This window comes from Leuciscus leuciscus (genome assembly GCF_965113295.1).
Source record: "Leuciscus leuciscus genome assembly, chromosome: 22".
NCBI classification, from domain to species: Eukaryota; Metazoa; Chordata; class Actinopteri; order Cypriniformes; family Leuciscidae; genus Leuciscus; species Leuciscus leuciscus.
In genome coordinates, this window is record NC_138746.1 from 16077996 (window position 1) to 16100225 (window position 22230).

The following is a 22230-nucleotide window of genomic DNA, read 5'->3' on the forward strand; positions in this document are numbered from 1 at the left end:
GCCAAAAATAAAAACAAGATCTCAAATCAAGGGTAAATGGGTTTAACTGTTGAATTTCTGGTCCCTTCAGCACTGCGCAAACCTGGACAGTTCCATCGACACACACAGCTGTTTAAATGGCCAGACAATCATTTTCTTATGTGCAAATGTCAAACCTGTTGAAAACATAACTAAATTAATGTTTTAATGCTCTCGAAAAATGTTTATTTTCATCTTAACTGTCACCACCAGAGGGAACATGATAGGCTGTTGAATGGGACAGTCCGCCGGGTAGGCTATATAATGACAAGCACACCCATTTTAGACTCCTTTAGTTGTGACGAAGATGAGTTACGGATCAGATCACTACATGTCCTCGTCCTATAGAAAGATGTTCGGGGAAAACCCTCGTTTTACCGGTTCCACCTCTAGAATGAGCGCCATGTCTTCCAGCGGATTCAGGTCTCACTCTTTATCCCGCAGCAGCGCCTCTCCCGCGGGCTACTACAAGAGATCGGGCCGGTCATCTTCCTTCTCACCGGTCCATTTCGACAGCGTGGATTTCTCTCAAACATCAGTGTTAAATAACGAGTTTAAAATCGTCAGAACCAATGAAAAGGAACAACTTCAGGGTCTCAATGACCGTTTCGCGATGTTCATCGAGAAAGTGCGCAATCTGGAGCAGCACAATAGAGTGCTGGAGACCGAGCTCGTGAGTCTGCGCCAGAGGCAGAACGAGCCGTCCAGACTCGCAGACCTCTATCAGCAGGAGATCCGCGATCTGCGAGCTCAGGTGGACGAGATAAACAATGAAAAATCACATATTATCATTGAACGAGATAGTATCGAGGAAGAACTGCAGAAACTTCGAGGGAAGTTTGAGGATGAGATGCGAGCGCGCGAGGAGGCAGAGCAGACCCTCAGATCCTACAAGAAAGATGTGGATGATGCCACCATGGTGCGCGTGGACCTGGAGAGAAAGGTCGAGTCCCTCTTGGACGAGATCAATTTTCTCAGGAAGGTGCATGATGAAGAGGTGGTGGAGTTGACTAATATGATCCAGGCAGCCCAGATATCGGTGGAAGTGGAGTTATCCAAGCCTGATCTGACCTCGGCCCTCAAAGAGATCCGTGGGCAGTATGAAACCCTCGCGTCGAAGAACCTTCAGTCTGCTGAGGAATGGTACAAATCAAAGTTTACCAGTCTCAATGAACAGGCCACTAGAACCAACGAGGCCATGAGAGCCACGAGAGAGGAGATCAACGACTACCGGCGACAACTACAGTCCAAAACCATTGAAATTGAAACCTTGCGCGGCACAAATGAATCTCTTGAACGGCAGATCCGCGAGATGGAAGATGCGCACAATGCCGAGGTCGCAGGTTATCAGGTAAAAATTACATTTCATATTGAAGTTGAGCATGTATGAATAAACATATAGAAATGAAAAACTATTTTCTATCTATCTATCTATCTATCTATCTATCTATCTATCTATCTATCTATCTATCTATCTATCTGTCTGTCTGTCTGTCTGTCTGTCTGTCTGTCTGTATCTAAATATCAGAATATCTAAGTATTCAAACAACAATGTATTATTCTTAAGGAGTCCCCTTTAAGTTGTATTTTTACTTATTTTACAATTAAATGTAACTCATATTTGAAAAAGTGAGTCATGTAGACTAACTCACTGGTTTCTGGAGGTTTGTTGACACAATTCACTTTTTTTTAAACACAATATTGAGATTTTACATGCATTTTTTATAAATATATAAGGGACAGTGTATGTTTTAGGTGTTTTGCTAAATTTTTACAGGTAATAACCCATTTGTCTTCACTAGTTCATTTAAACGGTCCTGCTGTGTGACACATAAAGGTTTAAAAATATAATCATGTAATTTAATCACCCAATTATTATGAGCTCATGAAAAATGTAAGGAGTTCATTAAAAATGTTGTTTAAAATAGTTTGAGTGGAATTATACCACATGACACGGCTGAAACTGCTTGAAATATCATGTCAACTACCCAGAGTTCTCTGTCCATGGTGCTGAACTAATCGCACACAAGAGGTGGCCGAGGTTAATTCCACTAAGAAGAGTCTCTTGATAAAGAGGATTTTGCAAGGGAGATTTCTGCAAGGTCATGCTCACTTGCTGACAGAAACCTGAAAGATATATTTAGTTAATACGCTGCAACATAAATAATCCAATACATTTTGACGTGAGGTTTTTCCCAGACATGATCTATGACCTTTCATCTCTTAAGAGTGAAAGAAGTGCCACTGTAAATCAGATTAGCGTCTCTGAACTTTGTGCCGAGATGGCCAGTCATTGTCAAGAGATAAAGGTTCACATCAGCTTTTAGAAGCAGGACGGTCTAATTTCGGTGCTGAGCTAAATTTAATACTCAACAGTGAGATGGTTATGTAAATGTGAAAAGTGCAAGATGGTTTCATGTAATGCATTTCCTTATGTTTTTGTAATTTTATCACAATATTTTTGTGATAATGCTAATATCGCTGTATGTATTTTTTTCAATTCCATTAACCAGGAAACAATTGGGCAGCTGGACACTGACCTTAGAAATACTAAGAGTGAAATGGCCCGTCACCTCAGAGAGTATCAGGACCTTCTGAATGTCAAGATGGCTTTAGACATTGAAATTGCCGCGTACAGGTAAAGCACCAATGATTCAGTGTTATTGCACATGGAAAGAACTGATGCATGAGAATGAAAATGAATAATAACTGACCAGTCTTTGTCATTGTCCTCATAGAAAGTTACTGGAGGGTGAAGAAACCCACTTCAGTTCTGGGGTGACTTTCTCCAGCACACCCAGCATCACTTATGGGTATCAGAGCCGCTCTGCTTTCACCTCAACCCGCAATCCCAAAAAAGAGAAAGAGGAGGAGGTACACGGCAAATCCAAGGCAGCAGCCAAGCGGGAGGAAAACACGGAGGAATCCGCTGTGATTAAGAAGGCAGAAAAGAGTGATGCTGTTGATGTTAACTCTAACTAGAATATTACGGTTGTTAAATCTAGCTTCCATAGCAATTTTCCCAGCAGTCTTTTGTGTGTTTGGCACAGCAATCACTGCTATTAGCTGAAAACTGCCACTTGTTGTTTATGGTAATTGGTAACACGTTTAAGAAATTGTTATGGTGATATAATGTTTCAAAAACCATCTCTACAGTATGTTGGTTTAATACTCCAGAACATAGGCCTCAAATATTTACTGTGTGTTTCTTAATTGTAGTTTCAGAGAGTATTTTAGTCCTTTTGATGATGTTTGAACTATTAAAATGAGCCTCAGTATGGAAGGATGGCCAAGATATAGCCAGCATTAACACTGATCAAATAATTATGGATAAATTCACAATTATTTATGAAAGGTTTGTTGGGAAGCACTATGGCATATTACAAATAAGGGACCAAACCACTTAATTAACTGTAACACATGCCTTAACTACAATAAAGTCAGTAATTAAAATGTTTGTTCAGTTATGTCTTTTCATTCATAAATCACTCTCAACACCACTGATCGTTCCTGTCCCATTGAATACTTTACAGCTTTTAATGGATATTTATTCTTAAAACTCACTAAAGACTCAGATTTAGCACATTTACCTGCAACTCTTTTACTTTAGGCATAGTGATCTTGATTATTATCAAGACTTTATGGTTTGAGCCTTTTTAAACAATGTTCTGTTAGAGCTACGCTACCAGTCATAAGTTTGGGGTCGGTAAGATGTATAGTCAAAGAAGTCTCTCATGTTCATCAAGGCTGCATTTATTTAATCAAAAATATAGTAAAAACAGTAATATTGTGAAATATTATTAGAACCAAAAATAACTGTTCTATTTTAATATATTTCAAAGTGTTTTTTATTCCTATGATGGCAAAGCTTATTTTCAGCATCATTACTCCAGTCTGTCACACGATCCTTCAGAAATCATTATTAACATGCTGATTTGCTGCTCAAGGAACATTTCTTATTATTATCAATGTTGAAAAAAGTACTAGCCTGTTCGATAGCAGAAAACTGATGTCCTATTAAAGGCTCATGGATTCTTTCTCTCTCCACACATAACAGTAAGAGAATTTAAAGAAATGACTATATCCTCCACACGACACGGCTACTGCTTTGCATAGTTCTGAAGGACTGTCAATCAATGAAAAATATGGCAGATGCCTTTCATGAATCATTGTCCATTTAAAAAAGTCAGTAAATCCACATTATAATCATGCACCAAGACAGCCCTGGATCTAAAATTCACACAAGTAAGGTAAAAAGAGATATAGGGATGACCTTTATCAGATCTTCAAATCATGGTTAATGTTATATTCCCACTTGTAAAACATTAAAAAGCGATATCAGATAAACAGTTTTTGGACCTGCAATCCAACACACAGAGGTTGAGTAATTGTACTTGAGTACACTTTTTGATTATCTGTTCTTTACTTGAGTATTATTTTTTCTGGAAACTTTTTACTTTAACTTCACTACATTTGAAAGACAAATATCGTACTTTTTACTCCATTACATTTCTGTCAAGGTCCTTGAGTAGAAAGTAGTAACATCAGTCAGGGGATGATTTTGGTTGCAGGGGTTGCATTTTGGTTGGAAATGAAAGTCGGTTTGACGTCAGAACCCGACTGATGTTGGTTTCTCGTCAACCCGATTTTCATTTTCAACCACAATACAACGTTTGTCCAACGTTGAAGATCAACGTCAATCTGATGTTGGATTCTAACATTAACCTGATTTTCATTTTCAACTTTGGGTTTGGTCTTCTAAATATGAATTTTGCCATTGTTTTTGAGCACACTAGCTTATAGATAACAGTAAGGCTAACGTATTCATACTAAAAGCCAAAGAACTTTAAATAGGGCACTATTTGAGGGAACAGCCATTTGGTGCCCGAAACCATTGTGGGCGTTATTAAGTGCACTTATTAAATCTGATATTGATCTTAATCTTTGATATTGATATTAGGGTAGGTAGGCAGGCATAGATTCAAAGGCAAAAGGTACTATAAGTATTACATCCAACAATAACAAAACAATGCATTGACATTTACTTTTTACTTTTGATACTTAAGTACTTTTAAAAACGAGTAGGCAACTTCTGTACTTTTCCTTATAAAAATCGGTCTTTACAGCTTTTACTTGTAACGGAGTAATATTTGACCAGTAGTATCTGTACTTTCACTCATGTAAGGAAGTTGTGTACTTTCTCCACCTCTGCCTATACACTACAGTGATAAATGATGTCTGAACCGAAATCCTGGAGGCTGTTTGAGGAGGTTCTCTTGGAAACCATTTTCTACAGGGTTAATGAGCACTGAGCAGCGTCTTTCACTCTTGCACCAAGCCTCTGACTCTCCAGAGTATTTTCTGATAATGGTTTTAACAAAGAATCTCATACAGGTGACTAGCATTACATGAGGCGAAAGATGATTCATAACATTTAGGCTAATGCTCTATTTTAAGTGTAAATAAGAGTCTAGCAACTTGAAATCAGCAGCACACAAAGAGCAAATTAGAATTGGTCAAAATATTTTGCAAAACTACAAAGAAGACAGAATGAAAATGAGTGCATAATAGTTGCATAGTATTTATATGCAACAAGTTCTTGTCTGGCCATGCACAGATTTACATTTAGTTGTGAAGCTGGTTTAAAAACAAAAAAAGACTTCAATTTTAATATTGCAAAATATGAAAAAACATATTTGGAATTTTTCCTCAAAGGCCATGTTATTACACAATATGGCAAAAAAAAATAAAGTACCAAAAAATTTCCATCAGATATTAACAAAGAAAAAAGAACAACTAGAAACACTTGAACACCCATAGAACAGTTGAGAAGAAAAAAGACAAACCAAATGAATATCTTAGTTCTTGCAAAGAAAGAAATACTTAGAAATCTAACAATTTAGGTATTGTTCCAGGTACTTCAGTACCAATTTACTTTAATGCACAACACATTTAACCACAAAATGACATGCAAAAACCAAGCAATTAAATTCATGTCAATACATTCTCTGAGGTGTAAAAGGTGTAAAAAATGACTTTGTTTCCCCTAGCAAACATAAAAGAGCATCTACAGAAGCCTTACAGCTGTGGAAATAAGTATTTGCTGGAAATAACTCATCAGTGCTAATGTTTCTTAATGCATTTGGCAGAGAGAATGCTGGCATATTCTTAATCTTTTTTGAGCAGAAGGCATCCAGGAAGACTCATTGAAAAGAATCATTGCATAAGATAACTCTTGTATGTTAAAATTCAGTTTAGCCCTTGAAATAAAAGTTACTATGCATTGTAGTTTTCACAGTAGTTGGTCTTTCTGTATCTTGCCTCTTTTCTAAGCAGGTAGAACGAGTCCGAAGTGCAGAACCAGCATCCCATCCTAAAAAGGGAGAATAAGAAATGCGTGTATTAAGGAATACAACGTATACAGCAATGTTTTGGGTCAGTAAGAAATTGCTATTTCTATTCCACAAGTGCGCATTAAATTGATCAAAAAAGCCAGTAAAGACATTTAGATAATTACAAAAGATTTCTAGGTTTAGAAAAAAATATTAAGCAGCACAACTTTGAAAACAACAATAATAAGAAGAAATATAAAATACAAGAAATGTTTCTTGAACATCAATTCAGCATATAGAGTGGTGCATGTGTGACATCACTTTGTAGGCCAAAATGTCGCTCAGTTTTGTCGAGGGAACCAGTGTGATGCTAACTGCCGATTGGCCTACAAAGTGACGTACCTGCACCACTCTGTTAAAAGTGATTTCTGAAGGATCATGTGACACTGAAGACTAGAGTAATGATGCTGAAAATTCAGCTTTGCCATCACAAGAATAAATTACATTTTTAAATATATTAAAATAGAAAGTAGGTATTTTAAATTTCAATTATAGATTTTAAAATATAAAAAAATTATACTGTATTTTTGATGAAACAATATTTATATCGATAACCGATTAACCACAATGAATGATCACAGATGTTATTAAAAAAAAAAAAAAAAATGTTGTGTAAAGTCCGTGACTGTTAATGACGCCTCTACAACACATACAGAACTAAGTAAGATAGCCAAACATTTTCAATTTCCTGTATCAAAAGACAGTGGGCCTCATTCACCAATATCTAACTTTAACTAAATTCAGAAATACATTACAGTAAAATACTATCGATGTAAACGAGTGTAGAATTAAATAAAATGCAGTAACCAATTATTTGGAGCAAACTGTCATCACTCATTTGTGTGTAAGAGTGCTCTTGAGTGTGCGTAAGAACAAATCCAAGATAAGAAAACATTAGTGAATGTCAGAATCTTCGTAAAAAGTGCATAAGTGGGGTTTGAGAACACATTTCTTCGTAAGAACGGTTGGTGAATGAGGCCCAATGTTCTGATTCTGGCAAAAAATACCTTTTTGAAAAGCAGTTTACTGTAAAATGCTATTCTGAGAGGCCGCAGCACTTGAAGCTGCTGGTAAGACTTTAATGTAATTCTGTGTGAAGAGCAAGACAGGAACTGTGTAAGGCGCCTGTAGTTCACACTTATTAACAGCTTACTTCAGGCTCAATCTCTCTAAAAACATCTTAGTGAAACCGCTACTGACTTGAGCAATTCCCAGTAGCCTATGTGCCTATTGTATGTCTAGGCTATATTTAGCCACATTTAATTTTATGCAGTGATGATAGGCAAAAAAAGGCAAAAATAGCATGAAAAGCAAAAATATGAAAAAGGTATATATATCACACACTCACCTGCAATGCATTTTGTCCCATGGTGTTACAAACTTCTCTCAAAGACTGGTATTGCTTAAGAAGATGATCTCCACACACAACATCAACCTGCCAAATAAAGCACAATGCAAATTGTGATCCAAGTATGTTTTTATTTTATTTTTAAATCCGTTATATCATTCGTCATGCAAATACTTTTAATCAAAACAATTTGGAAAAGTAACAGCACACCTCTCCTCAAAACATTGCATGATTTGATGTATCGATTCAGATTATAGCACAATACCAAAGTTTAATCTTGAGAGTTCACAACATATCACATATCACAAGTAAAATGAGCAATAGCAAAGACCACTAATAAAACTATTTAGAGGAGTGCTTTTTCAGTGACCCTAAAATGCCAGATGGAAATGAACTTCAATTCACCATATACAACACAGCATCAGTCTAATCCCAAAATGATTAGACAATTTCAAGAGTGTATGTGGAGCAGAGCATAGCAGGCTGTCCTGGAGCAAAGCACACAAACGCTTGTGTTTCCTCTTTCACCTCTATCCCTGTAGATGTCCCTGGCACTATGAGGTGTTCAACACCGGGCCAGATCAGACTTAGCCAGGAAAAAACCTTAAGCCAGTAATCCAGATACAACTGTTAGCCTCGCAACATGCAAGCAGCCTTTACAAACAACTGCTGCATGTGACCATGCACAGGAATATTGCAATTAATTTTTATTACCAAAATATAAAACTTGAACTTATCCCTTTTTCAGAACTGACTTAAAAGAAATGGAAAGCTTATTTTATAATAGCACAATAATTTGTCTATTAAAACTTGTGTATTATTTGATCTGTAAATGGTTTAAATCAACAGTTTTAATCATTTTTAGGGTGTTAGGGTTTATGGCATTACACTGTCATGGCAGCAGTTGTAGGAGAATATATCTTTACAATGCCCCAAATCAACTGTATACATACTATGAACAACTGACAGTGAAAATAGTGTGAATACAGAAGTAGATTCCTGACTGTGAATCTACTATGTAGGATACATTGTAAATCATACAATGAATTAAAATTAATTAACATGTATTTCCTATATGGGGTAAGGGTTTGCTTTAGGGTTAGTTGCCATCATTTCCTATTATTATCATAGTAAGTACATATAACTTATAACAAGGACACTGTAAAATAGTGTTAACGTTTAAATATATGGATCTCAAACTGGAGACAGCTCTGTCAGTCTGCAGAAGTGACAGCTGAAAAATGAAAACACGGCTCTAGATTTTCTTTTCAAACAGAAACACTGTTATTCACAACTGCAAGACACTAATTTCTATGCTTGACTGAGCTGTGGTTCTTTTCAAGGACTCAAATCCTTATCCAGAATTGGGATTAGAAGAAAAGTAATTAAACAGCAATGTGGCAGGATTGTTAAGTGTGACAGAGAGTCACTGAAGTGTTGAGAGTGAAAAGGAACATCCTAATAACAATTTCTTTAATCACACTTTCATAAAATGACCTATGGTAGTAACCCTAAAGACGGCAAGCAATCATTTTGCTGAATTTAGTTAGATAAGGAGACAAAAAAGAACATTTTTGCATTAAATGACTCAGCACATCTTTGCTTGGTGTGAAGGGTAGTGCCAGTCAGTATGAATTACTGAGCGACTGGCACAGCTGGGGGGGGATGTTCACCCCACATATCTTTCAGACCTCTGACATTGCAGACTGTCTGAGGCAGGATTTATTGCGTCTGGTTTAATGAAAAGAAAGCTGTTTAAGACCCTGATACAGAGTGTGGTTTATAATTAAAAATATGCATTGCGTTCAAAATCTGTGGGTGAGATTAAAGATAAAGGGAAAAAAATAGCTGTTCCACCTTGCAGTTTTGACTCAGCTCCATCTTCCTCCTGATAAAAAGCTCCACATGACGGACAGTGGCTTCCCCTGACACACGCACGTACTTCCTCTCAAGGGGCTTGAGGGTGAAAATATAATCATGACAAATTCAGCAAGACCTTCAACATAATTTCAGCTCAATTATATACAATGATCCATCTGTTTATATTTTATAAGAACAAATAATATTGCAATGTGTTGCCTGAATATAAGATGCATTATCTCATGTGGATACAGAAAAAACATGACCACAAAAAATCCCCGTGTTAAATGCCACTCTTATTAGAAGCAAAACAGAATTGAAATAAAACATTACCTTATAGTTCTCAACACCCTCTTCCGCTCTATAAAATCAAAGATATGCAAAAAACATGTTAGCTGAAACATTTGCAAATCACATTTGTGTAATAACATAAATAATAATTTATAAATAATACATCATAGAACATTTGCAATTGTGTAAAATCAGATCAAGAAAAAAGCACATGGCTTCTCAACCATGGGGTTAAGAATAACTATTTTTTTTACTGAAGATCATACGGAATATTCTGGAATCACAAAATTAATCCCTGTTAATTAATTTAATACATCAATATTCTCTGTTAAAAAAGAAACAACTGAAAACATGTAGCACTGGCATAATCATATCAGAAATACCAGAGAAAATATCTTAGCCAATATACTTGGAATATTGTGTTGGACAATAGAGGGCCTTGGAGTCAAAAAGGTTGAGAACTGCTGCTCTTTTGATTTTTAACAGTTTAGCTCCATCTAGTGAACATAACCTACATGGCATTCAGAACATTTTAAATTAAACATGTAATCAAACTTTACTCCATTTACTTTCTTAATCCATGCTGCTGGTTTTATTGCACGATTCATCGGTGCATGTTATTCCAAACACATATAATTTGTCTGTTATCTTTTATCAAAATGCAATTTCTTGCTCTTTCTCTTAAGTTATTGCACTTAGATGCACTGACTGAAAGCACTAGAAACAGAATAACATCACTTATATAAGCATAATCACAATCAACATTACTGACCCCACAAACTCCAACATCAGAGACACATCTAGCTCTGAGGGAATAGTAAAAACAGACTGAGGCAGCAAGTCTTTCTTCTGTCTATGATGCAGCTTCAATGGGTATGTAGATGGAGCTGCCACTAGGCAAAAAAAATGAGAAAAATTCATCATAAGAACATTCAAATCTTAATATTTCTCAGCATCTCAAACACTAAAATGTGTATATATATATATATATTCAAAGAATACACTAGTAAAGTGATTGCACTGAACAAACCTGGCTTAGGAATGTCAAGCCCTCTTCGTTTATAAAATTCACATATACGCGACCTTTCATCTTGAGAGGAAAAACACAAACAACTTATTTTCTGTAAAATGTTTCTCACATATATCTGGGATGACAAACTGGGCCAACAAATGTGTAGCAGAAGAGAGTTCAAAACTAACGTCACTAACCTCCTTCCAAATATGGAACCATCTTAAAAACAATGTCTTGTAATTGTCGGTCAGGTCTAAAAGAAAAAGGGATGAAATTTGACTCTGAGCTTGGCAACCATGTTAAAACATGACCAGTAATTAAACACTAAAGCACATACGAATCCCTGGGACATATGTGAGGCTATTATTGCTAATTAGACACAAGGGATTGTCCTCAATATAACAGCTAGACTAAAACTCTAGGGATAGACCAAAACTGGTAAACAACACTACGCCCTAAACACATAGATCACCAAGGATGAAACTGACAAGAAAAATAATAAAGAAAGAAATCAATGAAACTAAATTTACCTGATACTGTACAGTGGCTGTGTCTGGTGTACGACAATAGAGCAGTTAGGACACCTGTTGCTGTAGAAAAAGTGCTTGACAATACAGCTCTTACAAACTGTTAAGGAGGAAAAGGGTGAAAGTTAAAGGGATAGTTCACTCAAAAATGAAAATTGTGTCATCACTTACTCAACATTGACTTCCATAGTGAAAAAAAAAAAAAATTCCTATGGAAGTCAATGGGGTCCATCAACTGTTTGGTTACCGACATTCTTCAAAATATCTTCTTTTGTGTTCAACAGAACAGAGAAACCCATACAGGTTTAGAACAACACGAGGTTGAGTAAGTGATGACACAATTTTCATTTTTGAGGGAACTATCCCTTTAAATAAGCAGGCGTGTTGCAAAACATTGTTGTAGATCATGGATTATATAAACAAAAAAACTATTTGATACCACTACGTTACATTGGTGGGTCAGTTGCAGGAAATGTGAACTTACAAGTGTGAAGACACTCTGTGATGGTGGTGGCATCAATGAAAAATCCATTGCAGAGGGCACAGCGAATATAGGGATAAAATTCCCTAAGAGGCACGAAACGCTAAAAACAAAACACATACACACACATACATATACTTATAATATTTGTGTAAACTATTATCCTTGTTATATACACATTTAGATGTAAGAATGTACATTATAAATAAGTGTTTGTATATATATTTGTTCATATATGCAATTTAAACGCTTATTGTGAAAAAGTATAAGTACAAGTATTATTTACATACATGTAAATAAACATATTTATTAGTTGAGTAGTTCATATATGCAATAACAGCTTACACACAAGTGAAAGCACTTTTATAATAAAAACTCGACTAATTTGCTGCTTTAGTATTGTACCTCGTCATCAGGATGTTGTTCATTAGCTCCCTGGCTCTCGTCCTCTTCGCAGAGGGAAGCGTCTGTCTGAAAGCACCCACGCGTGGATCCCCCCTCCTCCTCCAATACAACTCCGTCCACAGTTCCGTCCATAGAGCACGCAAAGTGTGAAGCCCCTAAAACAACTGCTGGAGAACTACTACGAACGCCTGCCTGGTCTATCTTGAGAAGCTGAGTGACTTCATTCGAGATGAACCGCGAATGGTTAATTTCAGGTAGAAGTTTAGAAACACTTAAATTCACTTGTGCACCTTCACGGTGTGCGCGCAATACTCCAGTGACGTAGTTTAATGGGGCTAGAATAAAAGTCCCCAAAGGAAAGACTAAATAAATTGATCAATTAATAAATATAAAAATGTATAAATAAATAAACAAATATATAATAAATTATTACTAAAAAATATTATTATATTTCCCTTCATAGTTCGCTTATCTACTTCACACATCCAGACCAGAACAATATGTTTATGAGATTGAGGGTCACTGACAAAGTCTTTACAAAAGATTCATTAAGTTTACGGTTGTTGTGTTACAAAAAACTGACTTAATTTGAAAAGCTTGAACGAAATCTACTCTGTGTTTTAATGAACTGCATCAACACACAATATTATAAAATATAATAAAAATTATATTTTTCGTCGTTGTCAAAATCTTTCTCTTTTTTTACAGTCTATGCAAAATACACACACGACCAAGTGGACAATGGTAAAACTTTAGGTAGATCTCGCATTCGCATATGTAGACAACTTGTAGAATTTGTGCAGTTTGTGTTAAATTAAAAAATGTATCAGTCTGTTGAAATATTGACGAGGTTTAAAGAACGCCAAAGCATAACCCTTTCTTAAAACCTATATATTATTTAGTTGTCTATTTTTGTAATTTATTTCTTATATTTGCTATGTGTATTGTTTTGTTAAATAAAGCATTTATAAAATGACTTCTTTTCGAATAGGGTGTTTGAATGGAAGTTTTCTACCCTCTATCGGCACAAGAGAGTAATGACAGCAAAGATGGCGGCGCCTATGAACAACGTGGATGAAATTCGGGAGAGAGTAATATTGGGTGAATTTGGCATAAAAAATGTAAGTTATGCACTCTACGGGATTTGTATTTATTAATATACTATTCACTGTGTGTTCATGTCTATATAACGTTAGGTTGTTTCATTCTCAGTTTAAGTATGTATAATTTATAAAACGTTGCACATGTCATGTAGGTTTCTTCGTGCATAAACTGCAGTGTTTTTTTGTTTATTTTATTTATATGATCATGCTTAATAGCTTATATTTCTGTAAGCTACATATATAACTACTATTTACTGTATTTATAGGTCCATACTACAGATTATCCAGGAAATTACCCAGGTTACGATGACACATGGGACTTTGAAAAATTCAAAAAGGTGTGAATTGTATAGGCTTTCCTTTTATTATAATGAATATCGTGCTGAGTCGGGCGTTTAATACGTGATTGATGCAAAATGTGTATATTACTCTTCCAGAACTTCAGGATCGATATAGTTAATTCTGATGAAAACACGTTGGAGTTTGATATGATTGGAATTGACGCTGCCATCGCCAATGCTTTTCGCCGTATTTTACTTGCTGAGGTATGACCTTATTGTCTGCTTGTGTACATGTTGTATTACCATCATCATCATCATCTGTTCTTAAATCAGGAGGTGACAGTCATCATGTTCTTTGAACTGTAGTGTTTATTTTCTTCCTCATCCATTTGACTATTCAGGTCCCAACAATGGCCATTGAGAAAGTCTTCATTTACAATAACACATCGATAATTCAGGATGAGATTTTATCTCATAGGCTTGGTCTTGTGCCCATTAAAGCAGATCCTCGTCTTTTTGAGTACAGGAATGCGGGTAAGTTAATTCTGGAAGCACATGTTTAAGTGACAATTAATAAGATGATCTTGAGGAAAAGTCATTTTTGTAATGGTGCCACAAATGCCAAAACTGACTGAAGTTGTTAAAGACTGTTGATTATTCTTTGTTTTCTCATAATGTAATTGATGATAGTTTGACAGCGTGTATTGTGTTTATCAGAGGATCAGGAAGGCACAGAAATTGACACAATTCAACTTCAGCTGAAGGTAAAATGCTCAAGGAATCCTAGAGCCTCAAAAGACTCTTCAGATCATAAGGAGTTATATCTCAATCACATGGGTGAGTAAAATGAGGTTTACTTTTTTTTAATAAATTTTTTTTTAAATGACAAAATATATATATATTTTTTTTCTCCTGATGTTTACTTTTTAATATACATTTTGTTTTCCATGATTAATTATCCACCCTCTCTCTGGACCTTTTATTTTTTTGTGCCTTATAAAACTAATTTAAACTTGTATCTCATCTCTATGTTTGTTAAATGTGTTGTTCCAAACCCATATGACTTTAATTCTTCTGTGCAACACAATTTGAGGAAACATTTAAATTGTTGGTTAAAAAAAAAAGCAATTAAAACAGTCTGCACGTTTGCTCTGCTTATTTGTACTGTTGCACAGTTTGCAAATGTTTTATTTCTCACTATAACATAATAATAATTATCATTATGAATTACTTATTATATGAAGAATTATTTTTCCTATATAAAAATGTTAAACAGAAAGAAATATTATTGTAATATTGCACTGTAAACAATAATATAATATTTTATCAAATAATTTTTTTAGTACTGCTGTAAAATGACAATTCTGATATGAATGGTTGTCTTTATTTCTTCATTTTCAAAACTTAAACTATTTAGCTTCTCTTTTGTTGGCAACAGCTGGTTTGTAAGCATTTCTCATTACAAGTTTGGAAGATGGTTGTTGTCTTCCTGAATACATGTTATAAGTAACCCAGACTCAGAGCACACACAGAGATGAGTTTGTGTGGATCAGCATTTACCGAGAACCAAGCCGCTCTGAGATGCTGAAAACTCTGGATCATGACATCAGCTGCTTGCATGTACAGTAAATGAACACGTGTTACACACTGAAACATGCAGTTCATATATTTATTTAAATGAATCGCAGCAGTTGCAATTTGATAATCGCATCGCAGTAAAACATATTTCAATTTAATCTGTTTTAATTTACATTATAATTGTACAGCCCTACATGCAACACAAAAGATGTTAGGCTGAATGTTTATGTCACTGTCACCTTTACTTATTTGGAAAAAATTATGTAATGAAATTTAGATTTAGACTTTCAAACACAAACATTCTGCCTCACATCTCATTTTGTGTTCCAGGAAAAAGAGTCCTACAGTTTTGGAACAACAGAGTGTGTAAATAATGAGGGTTTCACAAAGATATTAATTCCCAACCATGACAAAACATTCTAGTTATCACTGCACTGTTTTACAACATGTCACTGAACACTTGTGTTTTGTTTCAGTCTACTCAGGTGACATAAAATGGCTCCCAGTTGGAAATCAGGCCGATGTATTTGCAGATGCCAAGATTGGTCCTGTGCATGGGGACATTCTCCTGGCACAACTCCGACCAGGGCAGGAACTTGATATAGTCATGCACTGTGTCAAAGGAATAGGTGAGTAATATAAGAGGCCAAGAAGATGTTTGATTTCCAGGGAGGCATATATATATTTTTCTTTAATAAAGTTTTAGTTATTATCTAACTCGATTGTCCAATCCCTAGTTTCCTGTATATTGTTTATGAATTGTGTGATTAACTGGAGAGATTTGTTGCACCTCACAGGCAAGGATCATGCCAAGTTTTCTCCTGTGGCCACCGCAAGCTACAGACTCCTTCCTGATATCACATTATTACAGACCATTGAGGGAGAACAAGCGGAGAGGTTAAAGCGCTGCTTCTCACCTGGAGTTATTGAGCTAGAGAATGTGAACGGTAGGACTATTTCATTATATTTACATTAAGTCTTGATATTTGGTGCTTTTGTTGTTGTATTATAATCCAATAATTATGCATTTCAGGAAGGAAGGTAGCTAAGGTTGTCAACAGTCGTTTGGACACATGCAGCAGAGAAGTTCTTCGGCATGATGACTTGAAGAACTTGGTGAAACTGGGCAGAGTGCGGGATCATTTCATATGTATGTTCGCAACTAAAAGTGTTGCATTAGGTTTGTTTTGTGGTTATTTACCAAAGGTATTGTCACATTTTCTTCTGTGTTTTCTTTTTAGTCTCAGTGGAGTCCACAGGGATCCTCCCTCCTGATGTCCTGGTTACTGAGGCCATTAATGTCCTCATCTCGAAGTGCCAGAAGTTTCTCACAGAGCTTGATACGACAGAAATGGACTAGATGGAATAAAATAAGTCTAGCCACAATCATCCTATAGCTTTGAATGAAATCGTGTGATTGGTTTGCTGGCATTGTACATACATTTTTAAGCTTTAGCTAAAACAAAAACCCTCCCTTAAGTGTGAATTCATACAAATTCCAGTTCTTTATTCAACTTAAGGTTGTAACATAACAGCATTCTGGAGATTTAAGTTTATATAAAAAAAAAAGCAGTTTCTTTTTAGTCAAGTTAATCTGTTTGGTTTGAGATGTCCAGATATAACTCAACATAATTCTGTAAATCACATATTTGACAATACATTTTGTGACATATTTATGTTTTTCCAATGTATATTAAACTTTTGTTTTTGAAAAAATGATATTTTCTCTCAATCTTTGTAGTCAACATCTTAAAGCACTTAGCCCCTATATTATATTATATTTCTGAATTACTGGAATTAGGGGTGGGCGATAAGGCAAAAATATCATATCACGATTCTTTTTCATGTTGATTTTACTATTTTGCAAGTGACTAAGCATTATAGCCTATTATAGCCTAATGTCTCTATTTTAAAAACAAAGCCTTACAAGGTAACAACATATAAAATAATAAAGAACATTTAGGCCAAAGTCGCGAAGATAAAAATCTTTGTGATTATTTTCTTTATTAGTAAAAGATAAGAACAAAGATGCACAACATAATATACAAATGAAAAAACAGTGTTTTATTTGTTCAGCTACAGTAGGTGTATTTAACAAGCATTCAAGAAAGAAATGAAATGAACAAATATAAAAATAAAACACTAAATAGACTTCACTTTATATATTATACATTGATACTTATTAAAGCTACTATTAAAGTTCTCAGAGCAGTGAGTGATTTTCTCTTTGTTTTTTGTTGTTTTATTAACAGTAAAGGGATAGTTCCCCCAAAAATGAAAATTATCATCATTTACATACACTGACACACCGACACGACACAAAACATGAATTTGACTTGGTTACATGAGACTCATACAATACAATGTGACAATATTATATTGTTTTCTTTTTTAATATATTTATATAATGTAATTTTTTTTTTTTATTCCAGTGATGGAATAGCGGCGCAGACACGGACAAATGTTTTACCGGCAAGGGTTTAAAGCATATGCAAATAATGAACTTTTGCAGTATCCCGTGAGTGTAACCCGACCTCTGTATTAACGTGATGTGAATGTACGTCGCAATGTACAGTATGTTGGGAAGGAGGAGCCAGAATACGGACACGACATGACAAAAAAACCTGTTTTCTATTTTGATATATTTATTAGGGATGCACCGATACCACTTTTTCCAGAACGAGTCCGATACCGATACTCCCATTTTTGGTACTCACCGATTGATACCGAAAACCAATACCTGTATTTTCACTGCATTTCTTATTTTTAAATGTATTAGAAGATAAACCAAAAGAATATAAATCATATTAGTTGGCTTAATTTATTCATCAAATATATATTTCCTCAGTTATTTTCATGCTTAATTAAGCCTGCTAAAATTCATTGTATGAGAGCTTCTGTTACTTTCACTGTTAATTTTTTTGCTCTGTCATATTTGATCTTTCATTTAATAGCACATCACATATTTAGAGCAGCTCCAGAAGGGCTCAGTGCTGAGGATTGGGTCAGTGGTACAAATGTTTAGACACCAGTGAAATATCAATTCTTTATTCCAATTCTGATTGCACGGACACCGGCACGGACACATGGGCACCGGCACCCACAGGACAAACCGGCACGGACGCTGGCACAGACACCGGCACTGACACGGACAAACCGGCACGGACACCGGCAATGACACGGACAAACCGTCATGGACACCGACACGGACAAACCGGCAGGGACACCGGCATGGACATGGACAAACTGGCACAGACACCAGCACCGGCACGGATACATCAGCACTGACACGGACAAACCGGCATGAACACATCGGCACGGTGGTTACATGAGACTCATACAATACGATACAGATGTGTACCGGCACGGACACCGGTACAGACACGGACAAACCGGCAGGGCACACAGGACACGGACACATCCGCACGGACAAACCAGCACGGACACCGGTACCAACACAGACACACCGGACACAACGGCATGGACACATGGACACCGACATGGACCCCGGCACGGACACATGGGCACTGACATGGACAAACCGGCACTGACATGGACAAACCGGCACGGACACCGGCAATGACACGGACAAAGCGGCACGGACACCAGCAATGATACGGACAAAACGGCACGAACACATGGACACCGGCACGGACACCGGCAATGACACGGACAAACCGGCACGGACACCGGCATGGACACCACCATCGGCACGGACACGAGCACCGGCACGGACACATCGGCACGGACACCGGTATGGACACCGGCATGGACACCACCATCGGCACGGACACAAGCACCGGCATGAACACATCGGCACGGACACCGGCACGGTGGTTACATGAGACTCAAACAATACGATACAGATGTGTACCGGCACGGACACCGGTACAGACACGGACAAACCGGCAGGGCACACAGGACACGGACACATCTGCACGGACAAACCAGCACGGACACCGGTACCAACACAGACACACCGGACACAACGGCACGGACACCGGCATGGACACATGGACACCGACATGGACCCCGGCACGGACACATGGGCACTGACCTGGACAAACCGGCACGGACACCGGTAATGACACGGACACCAGCAATGACACGGACAAAACGGCATGAACACATGGACACCGGCGCGGACACTGGCAATGACATGGACAAACCGGCACGGACACCGGTATGGACACCGGCATGGACACCACCATCGGCACGGACACAAGCACCGGCAAGGACACACCGGCACGGACACCGGAACGGACAATGGCACGGACACAGACAAACTGGCAGGGACACCGGCACGGACACACCGGCACGGACACCGGCACGGACAATGGCACGGACATGGACAAACCAGCACAGACACCAGCACGGAAATGGACTAACCGGCATGGACACATCGGCACGAACACATCTGGCACGGACAAAGACACAGCGGTTACACAAACAAAACTAGACAAGATACAATGGAAACATGAGGGTTAATTATACACCAAGACTTATGACTAACAAGAAACACCTGTAAACAAACAAGACAGTCAAACAATAAGAATATGACACAGAAGACTAGGGAAGCAAAATACATAATTTCATGATGGCAATGAAAATACATGACAAACTGGAAACATGACTATGAGAATTAACATGAGGCATCAACATGAAACAAAACCCCAAACTAAATGTGACAATATTATTACAAATTAAAATAATTGTTCCCTTATCGAGTCGGTCTCTCGACATTACGTATGGGGAAATCCATTTTCCTCGAATTATGAAGTCTGATTTGAATAACTCTTTTGCTTGCAAATAGCCAATGGCGACCCCGCCCTCACCTGATTGGCTGACAACCCCCAATATAGGTGACGGCGGGCGCCAAAACCCTCAGAATCTTTTTTCTTCACTCGAGTCTGGTTTCACCGTTGATGTACGCATTAGAGCGGAATATAGTAAGGAGTTTTCCCCTCTCGCGTTCCGGTGGATTATATCATCATGTCTCTTTGCCGCATGTGTGGTGGACCCATCGAATTCCCAGACGCACACGAGCAGTGTGTGCAATGCCTGGGTCGGGCCAACACCCACGCCATCCTCACGTGGCAGAGCCCTTAACTTACTCTGAGGCCAGTTACCGCCCTCCTAAAGAAGCGTGGGAAATGGTCTCGTTTGGATACGACAGTGACGACGCCATGTCTACCAGTGCCTCCGACCCGGGAGCGTGGTCCTAGTCCCCGTCTGAAGGCGCCCCCGCCTCGTTGGATGCAGAGCTTATGGCCATTCTCACGGAGGCTGTGGCGGATATGGAGCTGGAGTGGACAGCTCCCAAGGAGCTGCCGTCTAAGAGATGGATGGACGGTTCCTTCCTCGGCGCGGGCCGTCAGGCTGAAGCCCTGAGGAGACCCGCGCCCTTTTTCTCGGAGGGCCACGAGGAGCTCACCAGGTCATGGCGCTCCCCTTACTCAGCCCGAGCCCATGCACAAGGTACCCAGCTGCTCACGACAGTAGAAGGGGCGGAGAAATTGGGATACACGCGATTGCCTCCCGTCGAGGATGCCATCGCGGCCCATCTGGCGTCTTCTCCCGGCTGGAAGACCGCCCAACTGCCTTCTAGGCCATGTCGGGCTACTGCCCACATCGCCGAGAAAGCATACACTTCAGCTGGACATGCAGCATCTGCCCTCCACACGATGGCAATCCTGCAGGTTTTCCAAACACGACTCCTAGGGTCCCTGGATCAGGAAACTGCGCACGGCGGCGGATCTCGCCCTGGCGGCGTCTAAAAAGGTCGCCCAGGGAATCGGCCGCAATATGGGCAGTCTTGTGGCCCTGTATCGCCATCTGTGGCTGACGCTGTCAGGGATGCGCGATGCTGATAAGAGGCAGTTCCTGGACGCGCCGGTGAGCCATACGGGTCTTTTCGGTGTTGCGGTGGAGTCGCTATCTGACAAGTACGCCGAGACCGTCAAGCAATCTAAGATGATGCCTCATCTCCTGCCGAAACGGTCTCAAGCCCCCCCTGCAGTGAGGTCCAGGTCTTCGTCAGCGCAGCGCCCGGCGGGACACACCAGGCGCGCGTCCCCGAGCGCGGCAGAGCGTCGCGAGCCGGAGCCTCCCCTCCGCCAGAGGCAGTTCAGGAAGCCCCGCTTTGGTGCGAAGCCAGCCTCTAGCAGCAAAGGGCGCCCGGCGGGCAAGAAAGAGCAGCGTTCCTGATGTGCGTGTCGGGGGGAAGAGAGCGCGGGACGTGTTCGTCGGACCCGCTGCGAAGAGGGCGTGTTCCCGCCCAGAGTTCGGCGTGAATGTTTTGATTTTGAAACCGCTGTGTTCTGTTTCAATAAACAAAGTGCATTACATGTCTCAGCAAAAGAGCTTTCTTCCTCCCTACACTATTACCCGCGTCATAAGCGAAACCTCTCCCCCGGGGGACGTTTCGCAGAGCGGAAGCTCGGGGAAACCCGAGGAGGTGGCTATTTATGTCCCCGTGCGAAAAGCCGCGGACGAGTCACCTATCATTTATGTAGCGGTCAATGCTTCCCCGATGGCTGGCGCTCAGCCCCCGCCGCAGCATGCGTTAAAGCCCCCCTTATCGAGCCACCTGAGCGCGTGGTCGACGCTCCCGACGGCATCATATTGAGTGTTAAACACAATAAAACGCGGCTATACACTCCAATTCGCTCGCAGACCACCCCGCTTTGGCGGTGTGATTATGACAGAGGTGTCAGAACAGAGCGCCCCGCTACTTCGGGCAGAAATCTCCTCTCTCCTGGCCAAACAAGCAGTAGAGATAGTACCCGAAGAGCGGAGAAATTCCGGTTTCTACAGCCGTTATTTTCTAGTACCGAAGAAGGACGGAGGCATGCGGACTGGGCTTGTTGCACATGAGACCGCTTCAACACTGGTTACAGAGCCGAGTACAGCCGCGGGCGTGGAGAGCGGGAAC

At 39.0% G+C, this 22230-nt stretch overlaps 3 protein-coding genes across 4 annotated transcripts; 2 read left to right on the forward strand and 1 right to left on the reverse strand.

Annotated features, from left to right (window-relative positions):
- Nucleotides 1-264: 264 nt before the first annotated feature.
- On the forward strand, nucleotides 265-3459 carry inaa (internexin neuronal intermediate filament protein, alpha a). Its single transcript, XM_082154917.1, has 3 exons — nucleotides 265-1369; nucleotides 2532-2656; nucleotides 2757-3459. Exons 1-3 carry the CDS (start codon nucleotides 326-328, stop codon nucleotides 2998-3000), a joined length of 1413 nt encoding a protein of 470 aa, XP_082011043.1. The 5' UTR covers nucleotides 265-325; the 3' UTR covers nucleotides 3001-3459.
- A 2127-nt stretch (nucleotides 3460-5586) lies between these two features.
- pcgf6 (polycomb group ring finger 6) lies at nucleotides 5587-12469 on the reverse strand. Its single transcript, XM_082153859.1, has 10 exons — nucleotides 12335-12469; nucleotides 11933-12032; nucleotides 11452-11548; nucleotides 11119-11174; nucleotides 10940-10999; nucleotides 10682-10802; nucleotides 9952-9979; nucleotides 9616-9714; nucleotides 7759-7845; nucleotides 5587-6391 (listed from the first exon to the last, which is right to left on the reverse strand). The coding sequence occupies exons 1-10, from the start codon at nucleotides 12464-12466 to the stop codon at nucleotides 6347-6349; spliced, it is 825 nt and encodes a 274-aa protein (XP_082009985.1). The 5' UTR covers nucleotides 12467-12469; the 3' UTR covers nucleotides 5587-6346.
- polr1c (RNA polymerase I and III subunit C) lies at nucleotides 12454-17015 on the forward strand. Of its 2 annotated transcripts, XM_082153857.1 has the most exons (11): nucleotides 12518-12588; nucleotides 13043-13078; nucleotides 13326-13455; nucleotides 13704-13775; nucleotides 13875-13982; nucleotides 14120-14252; nucleotides 14436-14555; nucleotides 15773-15925; nucleotides 16094-16243; nucleotides 16330-16446; nucleotides 16538-17015. In XM_082153857.1, the coding sequence occupies exons 1-11, from the start codon at nucleotides 12575-12577 to the stop codon at nucleotides 16654-16656; spliced, it is 1152 nt and encodes a 383-aa protein (XP_082009983.1). In that variant the 5' UTR covers nucleotides 12518-12574; the 3' UTR covers nucleotides 16657-17015. The 2 variants fall into 2 exon arrangements, with proteins under 2 accessions (XP_082009984.1, XP_082009983.1); XM_082153858.1 differs by lacking the exon at nucleotides 13043-13078 and having other exon boundaries at nucleotides 12454-12588.
- Nucleotides 17016-22230: the final 5215 nt, after the last annotated feature.